The sequence below is a fragment of the Grampus griseus genome (assembly GCF_964374135.1).
Source record: "Grampus griseus genome assembly, chromosome: 21".
Taxonomy (NCBI): Eukaryota; Metazoa; Chordata; class Mammalia; order Artiodactyla; family Delphinidae; genus Grampus; species Grampus griseus.
The window spans coordinates 29,436,656-29,449,565 of record NC_139015.1 but is presented as its reverse complement, the minus strand read 5'-3'; the positions used below and the strand labels follow the sequence as shown (position 1 = coordinate 29,449,565).

The window sequence follows — 12,910 nt, the reverse complement described above, 5'->3', positions numbered from 1 at the left end:
CTCTCTGGTCCACGTGGAAACCTCTGATCATTGAAGTGGGACCTCTCCTCCGAAGCAACAGCCTGCACAGGGCACAGTGTTCAGCCGTAAAGGAGTTATATCCTATTTCAGTGTTACCCTGTCCTGGTGGTAAATGGTTATTTCCAGAATATAATTTTAAAAAGAAACCCTCCGGCCAGATTCAGTGTGTTGGGAAGGCAGGGTAAAACTAATCTCTTAATGTTTTTTGTTTATTTGGTTTTTGGTATTTATATACTTTGTTTGGTCTTATTGGCAGCGTTGGAAGAAGCTGCAAAACGTTTCCAGGAATTGAAAGCGCAAAGAGAAAGTAAAGAAGCACTAGAGATTGAAAAAAACTCAAGAAAACCCCCTCCTTACAAACACATCAAAGTGAGTCTTTACCCGTGAAAACATTGCTCTTTGACAGACAAGATGAAATGCATTGCTCTCTTAGTAGTTAGAGGCCCTTGTTGTCTTATAAAAACTTTTGCTAATTACCACCCAGTCTTCTGCAGAACAACCTGAGAGCTTCTGTTGGAGTATCAGCCGGGAGCCGGGGTTGCTGCCCTGGGTTGATGGGGGCTCTGATGAGCCCCTCACACCGAGGAGCAAATACGTTTGATGGGGAAACCTGTTCTTGATCCATCAGTTTGCCGTGTGACCGAATAAAAATATAGGGATTTAACCCCTTTCTTCCAGACAGCCCACAGTGGTTTTCAGTTTTGAAATTGTCATCAACTGGTAGAAGGAGAAATACACAGGATAAATAAGTGAGAACTCACATCAGGTTTTGATATTTTTGTCAACTAAGGAGAGACAGCTATTAGTCTTAGCTTATTCATGGGGAAATTATGATCAAGATAAAGAGCCTTTCTCAGGGTCACACCACAGGGCAGTAGCAGAGCCAAGAGGGCCTGGGTGTTTCCTGTGTCCTGTTCAAATTCCTCCCTCCCATTTGTGATTTTGTTGTTCAGGCTAACAAAGTGATAGGAAAGGTACAGATCCAGGTTGCAGACCTGTCAGAGATTCCCCGCTGTAACTGCAAGCCGGCTGACGAGAACCCGTGTGGCTTGGAGTCCGAGTGCCTGAACAGAATGCTGCAGTACGAGTGTCACCCGCAGGTGTGCCCGGCAGGGGAGCGCTGCCAGAACCAGTGCTTCACCAAGAGGCTCTACCCGGACGCAGAAATCATCAAGACGGAGCGGAGAGGCTGGGGCCTCAGGACCAAAAGGAGCATCAAGAAGGTAGCGTGGGATGGGGGCAGTGGCGGAACAGACCAGGACCTATGCCTCTTAGAAATGCTTCAATAAGGATTAAATACATGGGGATTTATTCCAGAATTTTGAAACTTGCGAAGCTGAGAGTTTGGCACTTCTTGAGCAAAGAGGGAGCAGTAAAAAGAGGTAGTAATAAAATACACATAACGCACCATTGTGGAGCAATTATACTCCAATAAAGACGCTAAAAAATTGTTTAATTAAAAAAATAAAATACACATAACCTTTGGGTTTCCTATGATCAGTCAAAAAGGAGAAGGGACACTGGTAATTCTATTTGAAATAATTTTTACTTGTTAAGCAAACTAGATTTAAAATATGTAAAGGAAAAAGAGTAAAGTTAAGGGCGTACTGAGACAGAAACTAGCAACCCCAGGACTTTGCTCCAACATCATAATTCATTAGCCATGAAGCCCTGGTCAAGTCACTTAACCTCGCTGAGCCCCAGTTTTTTCATCTCTAAAATGGACATAATTCCTGCCCTACATGTTTAAGAGTTGTTGCTAGTCTCAAACTAGATCATATATACAGAAGCAACTGGAAAAAGTTGAGATCTTTGATACTTATAAATTATCTTCATTCTTATACTTTGAAGCAATTTTTCAAAGCAGTCCCTTTGTTTAACATGAGAAATACATGTCCATTGTAGAAGATATTTTAATGCAAATAGCTCAAAGAAAATTGAAAATCACCAGTAAATCCTGCTATTCAAACAGTGGCTCTCAACCTTTAGATATCCTGAGAATCTTCTGGGGTCCTTGTTAAAACAGTGCCACCTGAAATATTGGTGACAGGCCTGAACAATCTGTTTTAAAACAAGCCCCCACCTCCACCCTTCCCCCCACCTGCCAACATATAGAACTTGGAGCCGTGTTTAGTGAGAGAAGACAGGCCTAGTGGGAATTTAAAATTATTCTTGGCGTTTTTCTGCCTTTTAAAAAATCACCTTTGTCATGAAGAAATACCATATAATGTAGTAAAGAAAATCAAACAATACAAAAACAGATAATAAAGTGTGAAATTCCTCCTTCACCCTCAAATGGACAGGACCATTGTCCATAGGTTGGTATGTAGCCTTTTAGAACATTTTCTTTGCAATTCTACACATAAACACATATGCAAATACATATTCATATATTCTGTATTTGTAGGGTTTTTTAAACATCAATATAATCATACATATTATTCTTTTTTCCCACTTAATGTATCAGAAAATTATTTTTATGGCCGTAATACAGATTTCACCTCATTGTTTTTCATAGTCTCATTGTATTCCATAGTAAAATGTACCATCATTTACACAGCCTGTTTTCCAATAAATGTGTGTGTGTGTGTGTGTGTGTGTGTGTGTGTGTACACACACACACATTCTTTCATTCTGTTGATCATCTGTCATCCGTTTCTGTAGGTCAGATTGCTTGGGTGAAGCTCACTCATTCAGCACGTGTTTGTTCAGCGGCTTCCCTGTGCCTGGGGCTGTGCTAGGCACTTGGAAGACAGCAGTGAGCAGGACACCTTTGTGAGTCCACCAGGGACAGATGATAGACATGTGGCGCCACTTACCACCAAATGCCACCAAGAAAAACAAAGCTGTCAAAGAGGGTAGGGGTGACAGGGACTGGGTTCAGGAAGGTCTGACCCGAATGTGTGAGCGAGGAGGGCGTGCAGGCACGTGGAAGAGCAGGCCGGAGTGAAGGCCCTCCTGCGCCAGGACAGCAGGGAGCTGGAGAGGGAGCAGAGGAGGGCCGGGGAGGTGGGCGGGTGGCAAGGTAGAGGGGCAGCGGGACCAGGTTGTGCGGGGCCTCGTCGGCCTCGGGACAGGGACTTCTGGCGGAGTTTAGTAGGGAGGGCGTCCGTCTGCCTCGATGTGTTGATTTTCTGTTGCTGCTTAACAGGATAACCACAGACTTGGCAACTTACAGCATAACACACAGCGTACTATCCCACAGATCCTATAGGTCAGTGCGTAGCTGGGTCCTCTACGTAGGGGCTCACCAGGTTGCGGTCAGGGCACTGACCTGGCTGGATTCTCATTCTTGTGCCTCAACTAGGGAAAGATGGGGCTTCCCAGCTTGCACGGCTGCTGGCACAGTTCTGTTCTTCACGGCGCTAGGTCTGAGAGCATTAGGTGTTTTGGGTTTGGGTTTGTGGTTATTGTTGTCTTGCTGCTCTTGGCTTCCAGAGGCTCCTGCAGTTCCCTGCCAGATGGGGTTCTCCAACAGGGCTGTTTGCTTCCTTACAGCCAGCGAGGGAAAGAGACGCTCCAGCAGGATGGATGCTGAAGCCCTAATGTAACAAACTCACGTAATCACATCCTGTCACTTGGGCCACATTCTGTTGCTTAGAAGCAAGTCACAGGTCCTGCTGTCTCCAGGGGAGGGGATTACACAACGGCGTGAGCACCAGCAGGCAGGGGTCACTGGGGCCACCTTAAGAGTCTGGGCTTCAGAAGAATAACTTGGGCTGTACTGTGGGGAATTTATGATCATGGAGAGAGAGCAATAAAAAGGAGACCATTACAGTCCCGGAGAGAGATGCTGGTGGCCTGGACTAACTAGGGTTGTAGTTGAGTAGGAAGGAGGTGGTTGGATTTCTGACATTTTAAAGGTAGAGCCAACGGGATTTGCCAATGCATTGGGTTTGTGGATTGGGTCGCCTGGTCAAAGGCCATCTGCGTTTAGAATGGCATCATATAATGCACATGTTTTGATATTACTTTAATGCCCTGCATATCACTTGCAAATTTTTGCTTATGATTTCAGGGGAGTTTGGGGAGCCATCCTGAAATCTATCCAGTTTAATACCATGTTAACATCTTTTAATAACATTTATTTAATAACACTTATTCTAAACCATATTCTAATTTACTAAATTAATGATATAATTAAGAGAAAAGAAAATACAATCAGGATTATTCTGCACTTTAGCACTTGAGGAATTGCTAATGTTAAGACAATTGGTGTTTTACAAAATAGCTAGAAATATACAGTCACTGAACAGCATAATCATAAAGACTGTAGCAACATGGAGAAGGTTTGGGTATACTTAGGGGACAGAAACCAAATAGCAAATTGAATGTACACAGTCAGTCCCCTTCTTTTCACACATAACAATTCCTAAAAACGTGTGCCAGAGTTAAACAAGGGACTTCCTGTTATGAAGTGGTTTCTTTCTTAGAAATTAAAAAAATTACATTAAGTACTGAATTAAACCCTGCCTTTTTGCCATTGCCTTTAAGGACAGATTTCTAGCATTGTAAAAGTTTTTTTTTGGTTTTTTTGGCCACACTGCGCGGCTTGCTGGATCTTAGTTCCCCAACGAGGGGTTGAACCTGGGCCCTCAGCAGTGAAAGTGTGGAGTCCTAACCACAGGACCACCAGGGAATTCCCTAAAAGTTCTTTATTTTGTTATTTTTAATCCATAATTGAATTCACAGTTAATGGTTTTAAGTCCAGTGAGCAACTCTTTGAGACTAAAGATTTGTCACTTTTTGGATGCCTAAAGTATTTCTTTTACAAAATAGCTAGAGACATTTATTCACAATGGTATTGAGTTTACGAGACTTCCACGCCTCATGTTTGATATCAGCACTTTCACCTTTCTGTATTCACCAATTTTCATAGAATAGTAAATATAAACTATAATAAATGGTTTTCAGGCCTTTCAAGCCACAGAACCCTTTCTTCAAATGAAACCTTAACTTGAATCCCAATTTGTTAAAAAAAACATGAAGCGGAGCTGATTTGGTTTAAATTCTGCTCTGTAGGTTTCCATTAAAGGAAACTTGCCATAGAATAAAGGAACACTAGGTGGCAGTGCAGCCAAGACGGCAATGAAATCTTCTACCTGGTGAGGGTGGTGATACCATACAAAGGTGCAGAATGTTTTCAGCAGCCGGGGTCCAAGTCCAAACTGGGTGTAGGAAAAGCCACTCTGGGCCACAGTGCGTAGTACCTGAACGTGCAGAGCGGTCCTGCCGTGGTGTTGCAGTTAGAGATGAAGTGCGGTTCTTTTCTAACTCTTTGTCAGAGCTTGTACTGTCAGTTAAAATGGGGGAGAGAAGAAGCCTGAGGTGCACTCTTGTGGTGACCAGGCCCAGCTGAAACGAGCGTGTGGCTGCCTGAAGCAGGCGGGGTTCCTCCCCCATCTCACCCACGGCCGGCCGGCCACCTAGGGAAAGGCTGACCCACAGGCGCCCTTCTCTTACACAGAAATCACAATCTTGTCTTTTTATCAGTAGAGAAAGGACATTGGCTTATGCTCTTAATTATTCATCAAAATCAGAAAATATAATATAGTACTCTTGAGATGACTGGTACTCTCAGTTCTGTGATACTAAGAGCTATGAGAACGGCTAGTGAGAATTTGTGTCGGGGGCCGGGGGAGGAACACAAGTCTGGTGAAGCAATAAGCAAATACATTTTAATTTACTGCCTAAGACATTTCTTTACCTTAAAAATGTATTGGTAACACCAGTAAGTCCTGTAGCTAATGCTGTTGTCCTAGACTGAATCAGCCACGCTTTTGAGGTAAAAGGGTTAATGCTTATGCATTTGTAAACATGAAAGGTTGAATGTACCGTGTTTACACTTATTTAAAAAGGAGCTTATCGCTACACACCTGTTAGAAACAGCAAAATGAGAAATAGGGACTATACCACATGTTGGTGAGGAAGTGGGGAAACTGCATCTCTCCTACCTGGGGAGAGTAGGGTGCGAACGCGCAGTGGTACAGCCACTCCGGAAAGCAGTTCAGCAGTTTCTTAAAAAATTAAACATGTGCTCACCATATGACCCAGTATGTATCCCAGAGAAATGAAAACCTCTGTCTGCACAAAAACTTTATCAGAGTGCTCACAGCGGCTTTATCTGTAATAGCCAAAACTCGGAGACCATTCACATGTTCTCCAGCCGGTGACCGGTCACACAAACTGTGGTGCCTCCTTGCTGTGGCACAGCACTCACCAGTGACAGAAGAATGAACTGTTAATACATACAACTTAGATGGATCTCAAGGGAATTAGGCTCAGTTTTTCTTTAAAAATCCAATCTCTAAAAGTTACATACTGTGATTGCATTTATAGAACACTCTCAAAATGACGCAACTATAGAGGTGGACAAGGTCCTACTGTTTTTCGCACAGGGAACTATATCCAATATCCTGTGATAACCCATAATGGAAAAGGATATAAAAAAGAATATATGTATAACTGAATCACTTTGCTGTATGGCAGAAATTAACACAACATTGTAAATCAACTCTACTTCAATAAAATAAATTTTTAGGAGAACTATAGAGTTGGAGAACAAATTAGGGATGGAGGATGGATGTGGTTATGAAGGAGAAGCACAGGGCATCTGTGCTGATGGGACAGTTCTGTATCTTACTTGTGGTGGTGGTTACCTGACTCTACACCTGGTAGAATCCCATAGAACCACACACATGCACACATAACACACACAAATGAGTGCCTGTGAAATCGGTGAAATATGAATAAGGCCTGTAGATTGTACCAGTGTCCATTTTCTGGTTTTATTTTGTACTATAGTTGTATTTCCAGGAATGTTTTTGGTTAATTCTCGGATTATACATGTGGTGTTAAGGAATGCTTTCTAATAGGATACACTGACTGTACATTTATGTATTGCGTGCTCCTCTGCAGGGTGAATTTGTAAATGAATATGTTGGCGAATTAATTGATGAGGAAGAATGCAGATTGCGAATCAAGCGAGCCCACGAGAACAGTGTAACTAATTTTTATATGTTAACTGTTACCAAGGTAAAATTGCTTTTTTTTTTTGGTAAGAAAAAAGGATTTTTTGGTTTAATTTGGTGGTCTTAGGTTAAACTCAGTTTCCTTCCTCTCATTTGGTTTTTCTCAAGCAAATTATAATGGTTTGCAGTAGCCAGTGTGTGTCCCACTATAATATGCTCGTTATACCAGAGTACAAAAGTGAATGATTACTGGCACCTTGCACAGGTCATGTGAGACGCGCTGTGAGTGAGAAGATGACCAGGAACAGGGTTGACACATCTGGATTTGAGTCCCAGCTCTTAGTCAGTGAAAGACCTGGCCCTCAGTTTCTTTATCCCCAAGGGAGATAATTAGCTCTGTAATTCTAAGTTATAAACCACCAGTAAAGTTCTGCTTTAGCAAAAATCCTAACTGTAAATTGTTCTATATATTTAAACTTTTTTTATGAGTTAGGAAAAGTGAATGCTGTCAAAAGAAAAATGACAGTAAAACTTCTGGTTTAATACATGTAACTGCGAGTGCTGTTTGATGCACATGACAGCACAACTATTTCATTTAATTTCTTCAACAGCCCTCTGGAGTATAACCTTTAAAAGTTGTGAGTCACTATATTGTACATCTGTAACTTATATTGTACACCAATAACTATACTTCAATAAAACTATACTTCAATAAAAGATTTTAAAAAAAAAACAGTCCTCTGATTTACAGAGGACGAGAGACTGAGATCCAGCCCTAAGTGATTTGTTGGATATCTTGTTACAGTTTAATGATGAGCCAAGACTAGTACCCATGTTTCCTGTGTTCCAGGCTGTCTCTAAAACGGAGTCAGAACAGCCTTACAAGAACCAGAAATCATCGAAAAGAAGCACTATGTTAACTGATATGTCACTGTTTGAAAGTTTTACCACCTTCATGAACATATACTTTATATACATAAAATGCCATTTATTTGTGACTGCTCATTGGCCCCTTAAATCCTAGCCTCGCTGCCGGTGACCCCTGCAGCCACCTGGACAGCACTTGGGAGGCTCCGTCTTCTAGAGCTTTCCCAGACTATCAGAGTTGAAATTCAGGGAGCCAAAATGTTGAGCTTTTTATGGTATTTTGAACTTTTGTGTAAGTAAAAATAGACTATGAAGATTATATCCCAAACTCTAGCCCTTCCATCAGTCAGATCTCCAAGTCTTCATTCAGAGAAGTTTCTTGTTTTTCCTGCCTCCCTCTTTATGGCCTAAGCTCTCATCCATCTACCCCTCTACAAGCTTTGCTTCTTGCTTAGAGCAGGAAAGGAGGGCTGACAGCAAAGCACCATAATTCCCGTCACAAGTGGCATCCGAGCTGAGAGCGGTCTACTCAGAAAATGCCTGTCGCTAAGCCCGCGGCCAGCTGATCTCAGTCGCATTATTCTGTGGTGTGTTTGTTTCTAGAAACAAACTTTAAAAGAAACTAAACTCCACTTTATCTTACTTGCTTTTGACTTGGTCATCATGTAAAGTAGAGAACTCAGTCAGTTGTGCTGCGAGCACAATTTCGGAGCTGTCGGTCGTCGGACCTCAGCTGGTGGCAAACAGTGCTGCCTCGTGGCTCTCGCCTGAGTTGGATGTTTCTCAGACACGCTTGTGCTCAGTTTCATGTCAAAGGAACTTTTCCTTTCTTTTCTTTCTGAAGGACCGTATCATTGACGCTGGCCCGAAGGGAAATTATTCTCGCTTTATGAACCACAGTTGTAATCCAAACTGTGAAACACAAAAGTGGACGGTGAATGGAGATGTTCGAGTTGGCCTTTTTGCTCTTTGTGACATTCCTGCAGGTAAAAGGGACTCTGCCCCCTCCCCGGAAAGCAAGTATGTCTTTGAGGGCAGGACATTCTGACACTCAAGTGTCAGACAAGTTTTGACACTCAAGTATTTATTCAAATAAGATAAAGAGCTATATTTAGAATTGTTACCTGCCTGTAGGAAGTAAACATCTGTATCCTGCAAAAGGGAGCGTAGTAAGAGAGGGTATCACAGAATTCTGTGTCTATGATCCCACTGAATTAGTTCTCCAAATTATTGCTGTCTGTATAATGTAACCAAATGTTTAAGCTTTTTTTTCTTTAATATTAAAGAAAATATTAACCAGTTGTTACCATCAACTGGTCTCTTCGTTTGTTTGCGGGAGGTTGTTTTGTTTTGTATTTTAGTTTGAAAAATCAGTCTGTTTCAAATTAGACATAAAACGCTTCTCAAAGCAGAGTTACTGCTTTCATTTTTCCTTACCCATCCAGCATCAATAACAGCAAGACTTAATTTCTCGTTTGTTAAGTCTGTAGAAAAATGGGTGGGAAGAGAAATGCTGTAGCTAAAAGTGATGTAAACTGTGTTTCTAGCACTCGCTGTGGATTGCTGAGGTCCAGCTAAAGAAAGCTTGAACTGGGAATTCCCTGGCAGTCCAGTGTTTAGGACTCAGTGCTTTCACTGCGGGCGCCCAGGTTTGGTCCCTGGTTGGGGAGCTAAGATCCTTCAGCCAAGCAGTGTGGCCAAAAAAACAAAACAAAAAAACCTTTAAAATGCTAGAAATCTGTCCTTAAAGGCAACGGCAAAAAGACAGGGTTTAATTCAGTACTTAATGTAATTTTTTTAATTTCTGAGAAAGAAACCACTTCATAACAGGAAGTCCCTTGTTTAACTCTGGCACACGTTCTTGGGAATCTGTTATGTGTGAAAAGCAGGGGACTGACTGTGTACATTGAATTTGCTATTTGCTGCATGGTGTGGCCAAATTTAAAAAAAAAAAAAGGACGAAAGAAAGCAAGCTTAGGCCTCCTAGTTTGAGTCCCTGGGCTTTGGTGCATGTAGTAAATGTGCATCTTGAAGTCTTTCCTGACCGTGATGTGAGGCATTAATTACTGGAAATGGTATGGCTGTGACACTTCCACGGTCGTCTTGTTTATTTAGAAACTAGTGTAAATTAGTTTTAGAAAAGAGAGCTAAACTAGAACCCATTTTTCTTGAGCACAGATTTCAGATTCTTAATCTCTGTCACATGGTCTTTGACCACTTCAGTGAAAAGAATATGATGGTTTTTGTAGAATATTTATTTTTGTTTTAATCATTGGTGGATCGGATGTTTTTCTCTAGTTTTTTGGGTTTTTTTCGTTGTTTTTTTCCTTTTTCCCATCACCGTCTTCAGTGTGGAACACGGAGGATGGAAGGGTCTTCATGTCAGAATTATGTCTCTTTTTTCGTTGTGAGGGTGTGTCTTTGACAGCATTTCTCTCCCCCAGGACTTGAGTCTGAATACTTCTCTCTCTTGTGTTCTAGGGATGGAGCTAACATTTAATTACAACCTGGACTGTCTGGGCAATGGCAGGACGGAGTGCCACTGCGGGGCGGATAACTGCAGTGGTTTCCTCGGCGTGCGGCCAAAGGTCAGTGGCTGCAGGGGGCGCCCCTGGGGCTGGGGAGGGGCTGCTGAAGAAGCTTGTTTGGGGCTGTCTCAGGAGGTGCTGGCCAGGGGGACCTGGTTTAATTTGCAGGCCAGCAGTTGCGTTTACCCAGAGTTTAGACTCCGACCTCCCACTAGAGCATATCTCAGTGAGAACTGTTAGGTTCTGAAAATGTCTGTGTTTCTGATTGAATTTGAACTTAGCAAGATCTTTTTCAAAAACTTCAAAAAAAATTCACACTATCCTAATACACTTTAGTGTATCCGAATTATACACTTTAAATTGGTGAACTTTATGGTTTGTGTATGCTATCTCAGTTGTCTTTGCAATTTGGAAAAAAAAAAACACCTATTTAAAAAATCAATGAAAAATGATTTATTTTTACTACAGTTCCGTGACAGGGTAAGCCCTCCTGGTGTTTTAGGTAACCGAACAACAGGTGAATTTAAATGAACGTGAGGTTGTAGGATCTCCCTTTTACGTGAAGCTTCACGCACTGTGATCGTTAAAACCATGACCCCCTCTCTCCTGCCAGTCGGCATGTGCGTCCACAACTGAAGAAAAGGCAAAAAACGCTAAGCTGAAGCAGAAGAGACGAAAAATCAAAACAGAGCCGAAGCAGCTGCATGAGGATCACTGCTTCCAGTGCGGGGACAGCGGCGAGCTGGTCATGTGCGACAGGAAGGATTGCCCCAAAGCCTACCACCTGCTCTGCCTCAACCTGCCCCAGCCGCCCTACGGTGAGCCCGGCCTGCAGGCCCCGCCCGACTCCATCTCTGCCCACCATGCCCGACTCAGAGTACGGGCGGTCTAGTCCCCCGTGTGGAGCCGTGGGATGGGAAGCGTTGGAAAGAGCAAGCAACAGTAGCAAGCAAAGATTTTGCTAGTGAAAAATCTGTCTCAGTGCAAATGGGGGACGCCCGTGGGCCAGCAAGGACTGGTGTCTTACTGTCCATCACCACAGGTGGTAGTTGGCTCCTAGCTGAGTTTCGGGCAGTAGCTCGCAGCCACACCGACAGGTGCACCCAGACCTCTGCTGGCTGAGGTTTGGAGTCGTAGTCACCTGCATTCAGCCCCCAGTCCGAGAGGAAGGTGGGAAGTGGGGTGTCTCGTGGGTGTTGGGGACAGGCACTCACTGGGATCCTTCCCTTCTTCCCGCCCACACTAGGAAAGTGGGAGTGCCCGTGGCATCAGTGCGATGAGTGCGGCGGCGCAGCTGTGTCCTTCTGTGAGTTCTGTCCACGTTCGTTTTGCAAAGATCATGAAAAGGGGGCTCTGGTGCCCTCCGCTCTGGAAGGCCGTCTCTGCTGCTCTGAACATGACCCTGTATCTCCCGTGTCACCCGAATACTGGAGCAAGATCAAATGTAAATTGGAATCACAGGATCATGGAGAAGAAGTCAAAGAATAAATGGGCAGTGATTTCCTTCTTTTTTTATTGAAACGAAGAAAGGAAAAGAAAAAAGTAGAGAATGCGTTAGTACAAGAAGAGACCGCTGCAGTGCATACAGCCTTGGCCATCAGCGCTGCCCTATTAAAGTGAAGATGGGGAACCAGGCCGTGCAGGCAGAAGCCGTTGGTGGGATCTGGTTTTTCAGTTTCGTCCTGTCAGCTTGGGGATTCTTTTGTGGAGGGTTAGGTTCCCTTGGTCTTTTCTTGCCTTTTATTGTGCTTCAATGCCTTTGCAGCTGGCAAAAGAGATGTCTTCGCTTTTAAAATAAGAACAAAGAGAAGAAGTTCTGTTAATGAGATAAATTTAAAGTCTAGGATGTGTTCCTTGGGTGTAAAAAGCAAAAGTAGCCATCATTCCTTTATTTATTTTCATTTTTAAAAATTTTGAGAAGTGTAGTTCAGATAGTCTAATCTGTGTGTGTGTGTGTCTGTGTGTGTGTGTGTGTGTGTGTGTGTGTGTGTGTGTGTGTGTGTTTTAAGTAGGAATTGCAGAAAGCCCTCTAGAAAAGGGTATGGTGGTCTTACATACCGCTTTCCTGAGCAGCAGGGAGGCTGGCTTCGCTTTCCCTTCCAGACGCCTCTCGTAGTCTTAGAGAAGGGCTCTGTGGGAGTATTGAATCTGGCCTCTTGAAATCAAAAGGCCTCAGTGAATATTACCTCTGTGGTCTTAAACTAGGTGGGCTTTCCGATATAACTTTACCTAGAAAGGTATATAATGTGGTTGTTGGTTTTTTGTTCTGGAGAAAAAAAGAAATCGATGCCCTCACTGAGTTTGAAACGTTCTCCACTGATAATGGGTGTTTTTGATGAAGTGTGTCTCTGTGGATATGAATACAGAGTTAGAATGGTCATTCCTGTTGTCTTGACACACTGGTAAAGGCAGCTAAAGGGAGTTGAAAGGCACAGACCAAAAGTTGGGTCAAATAAGCACCATTTTCTATCCAATTTAATGTACACCCTGGTCTGACTTGGAGAGAATTATGGGCATTTTAAT

At 43.0% G+C, this 12,910-nt stretch overlaps 1 protein-coding gene across 1 annotated transcript in view; it reads left to right on the top strand.

Moving 5' to 3' along the window:
- Positions 1 to 11,889, top strand: part of NSD3 (nuclear receptor binding SET domain protein 3) — a 103,365-nt gene extending 91,476 nt beyond the window's left edge. The window contains exons 18-24 of the mRNA XM_082680587.1: positions 278 to 390; positions 975 to 1,244; positions 6,940 to 7,056; positions 8,704 to 8,845; positions 10,341 to 10,447; positions 11,001 to 11,205; positions 11,634 to 11,889. Of these exons, the coding sequence (XP_082536713.1) occupies positions 278 to 390; positions 975 to 1,244; positions 6,940 to 7,056; positions 8,704 to 8,845; positions 10,341 to 10,447; positions 11,001 to 11,205; positions 11,634 to 11,875 (1,196 nt within the window). The 3' untranslated portion in view covers positions 11,876 to 11,889. The remainder of the gene's footprint in view (positions 1 to 277; positions 391 to 974; positions 1,245 to 6,939; positions 7,057 to 8,703; positions 8,846 to 10,340; positions 10,448 to 11,000; positions 11,206 to 11,633) is intronic.
- Positions 11,890 to 12,910: the final 1,021 nt, after the last annotated feature.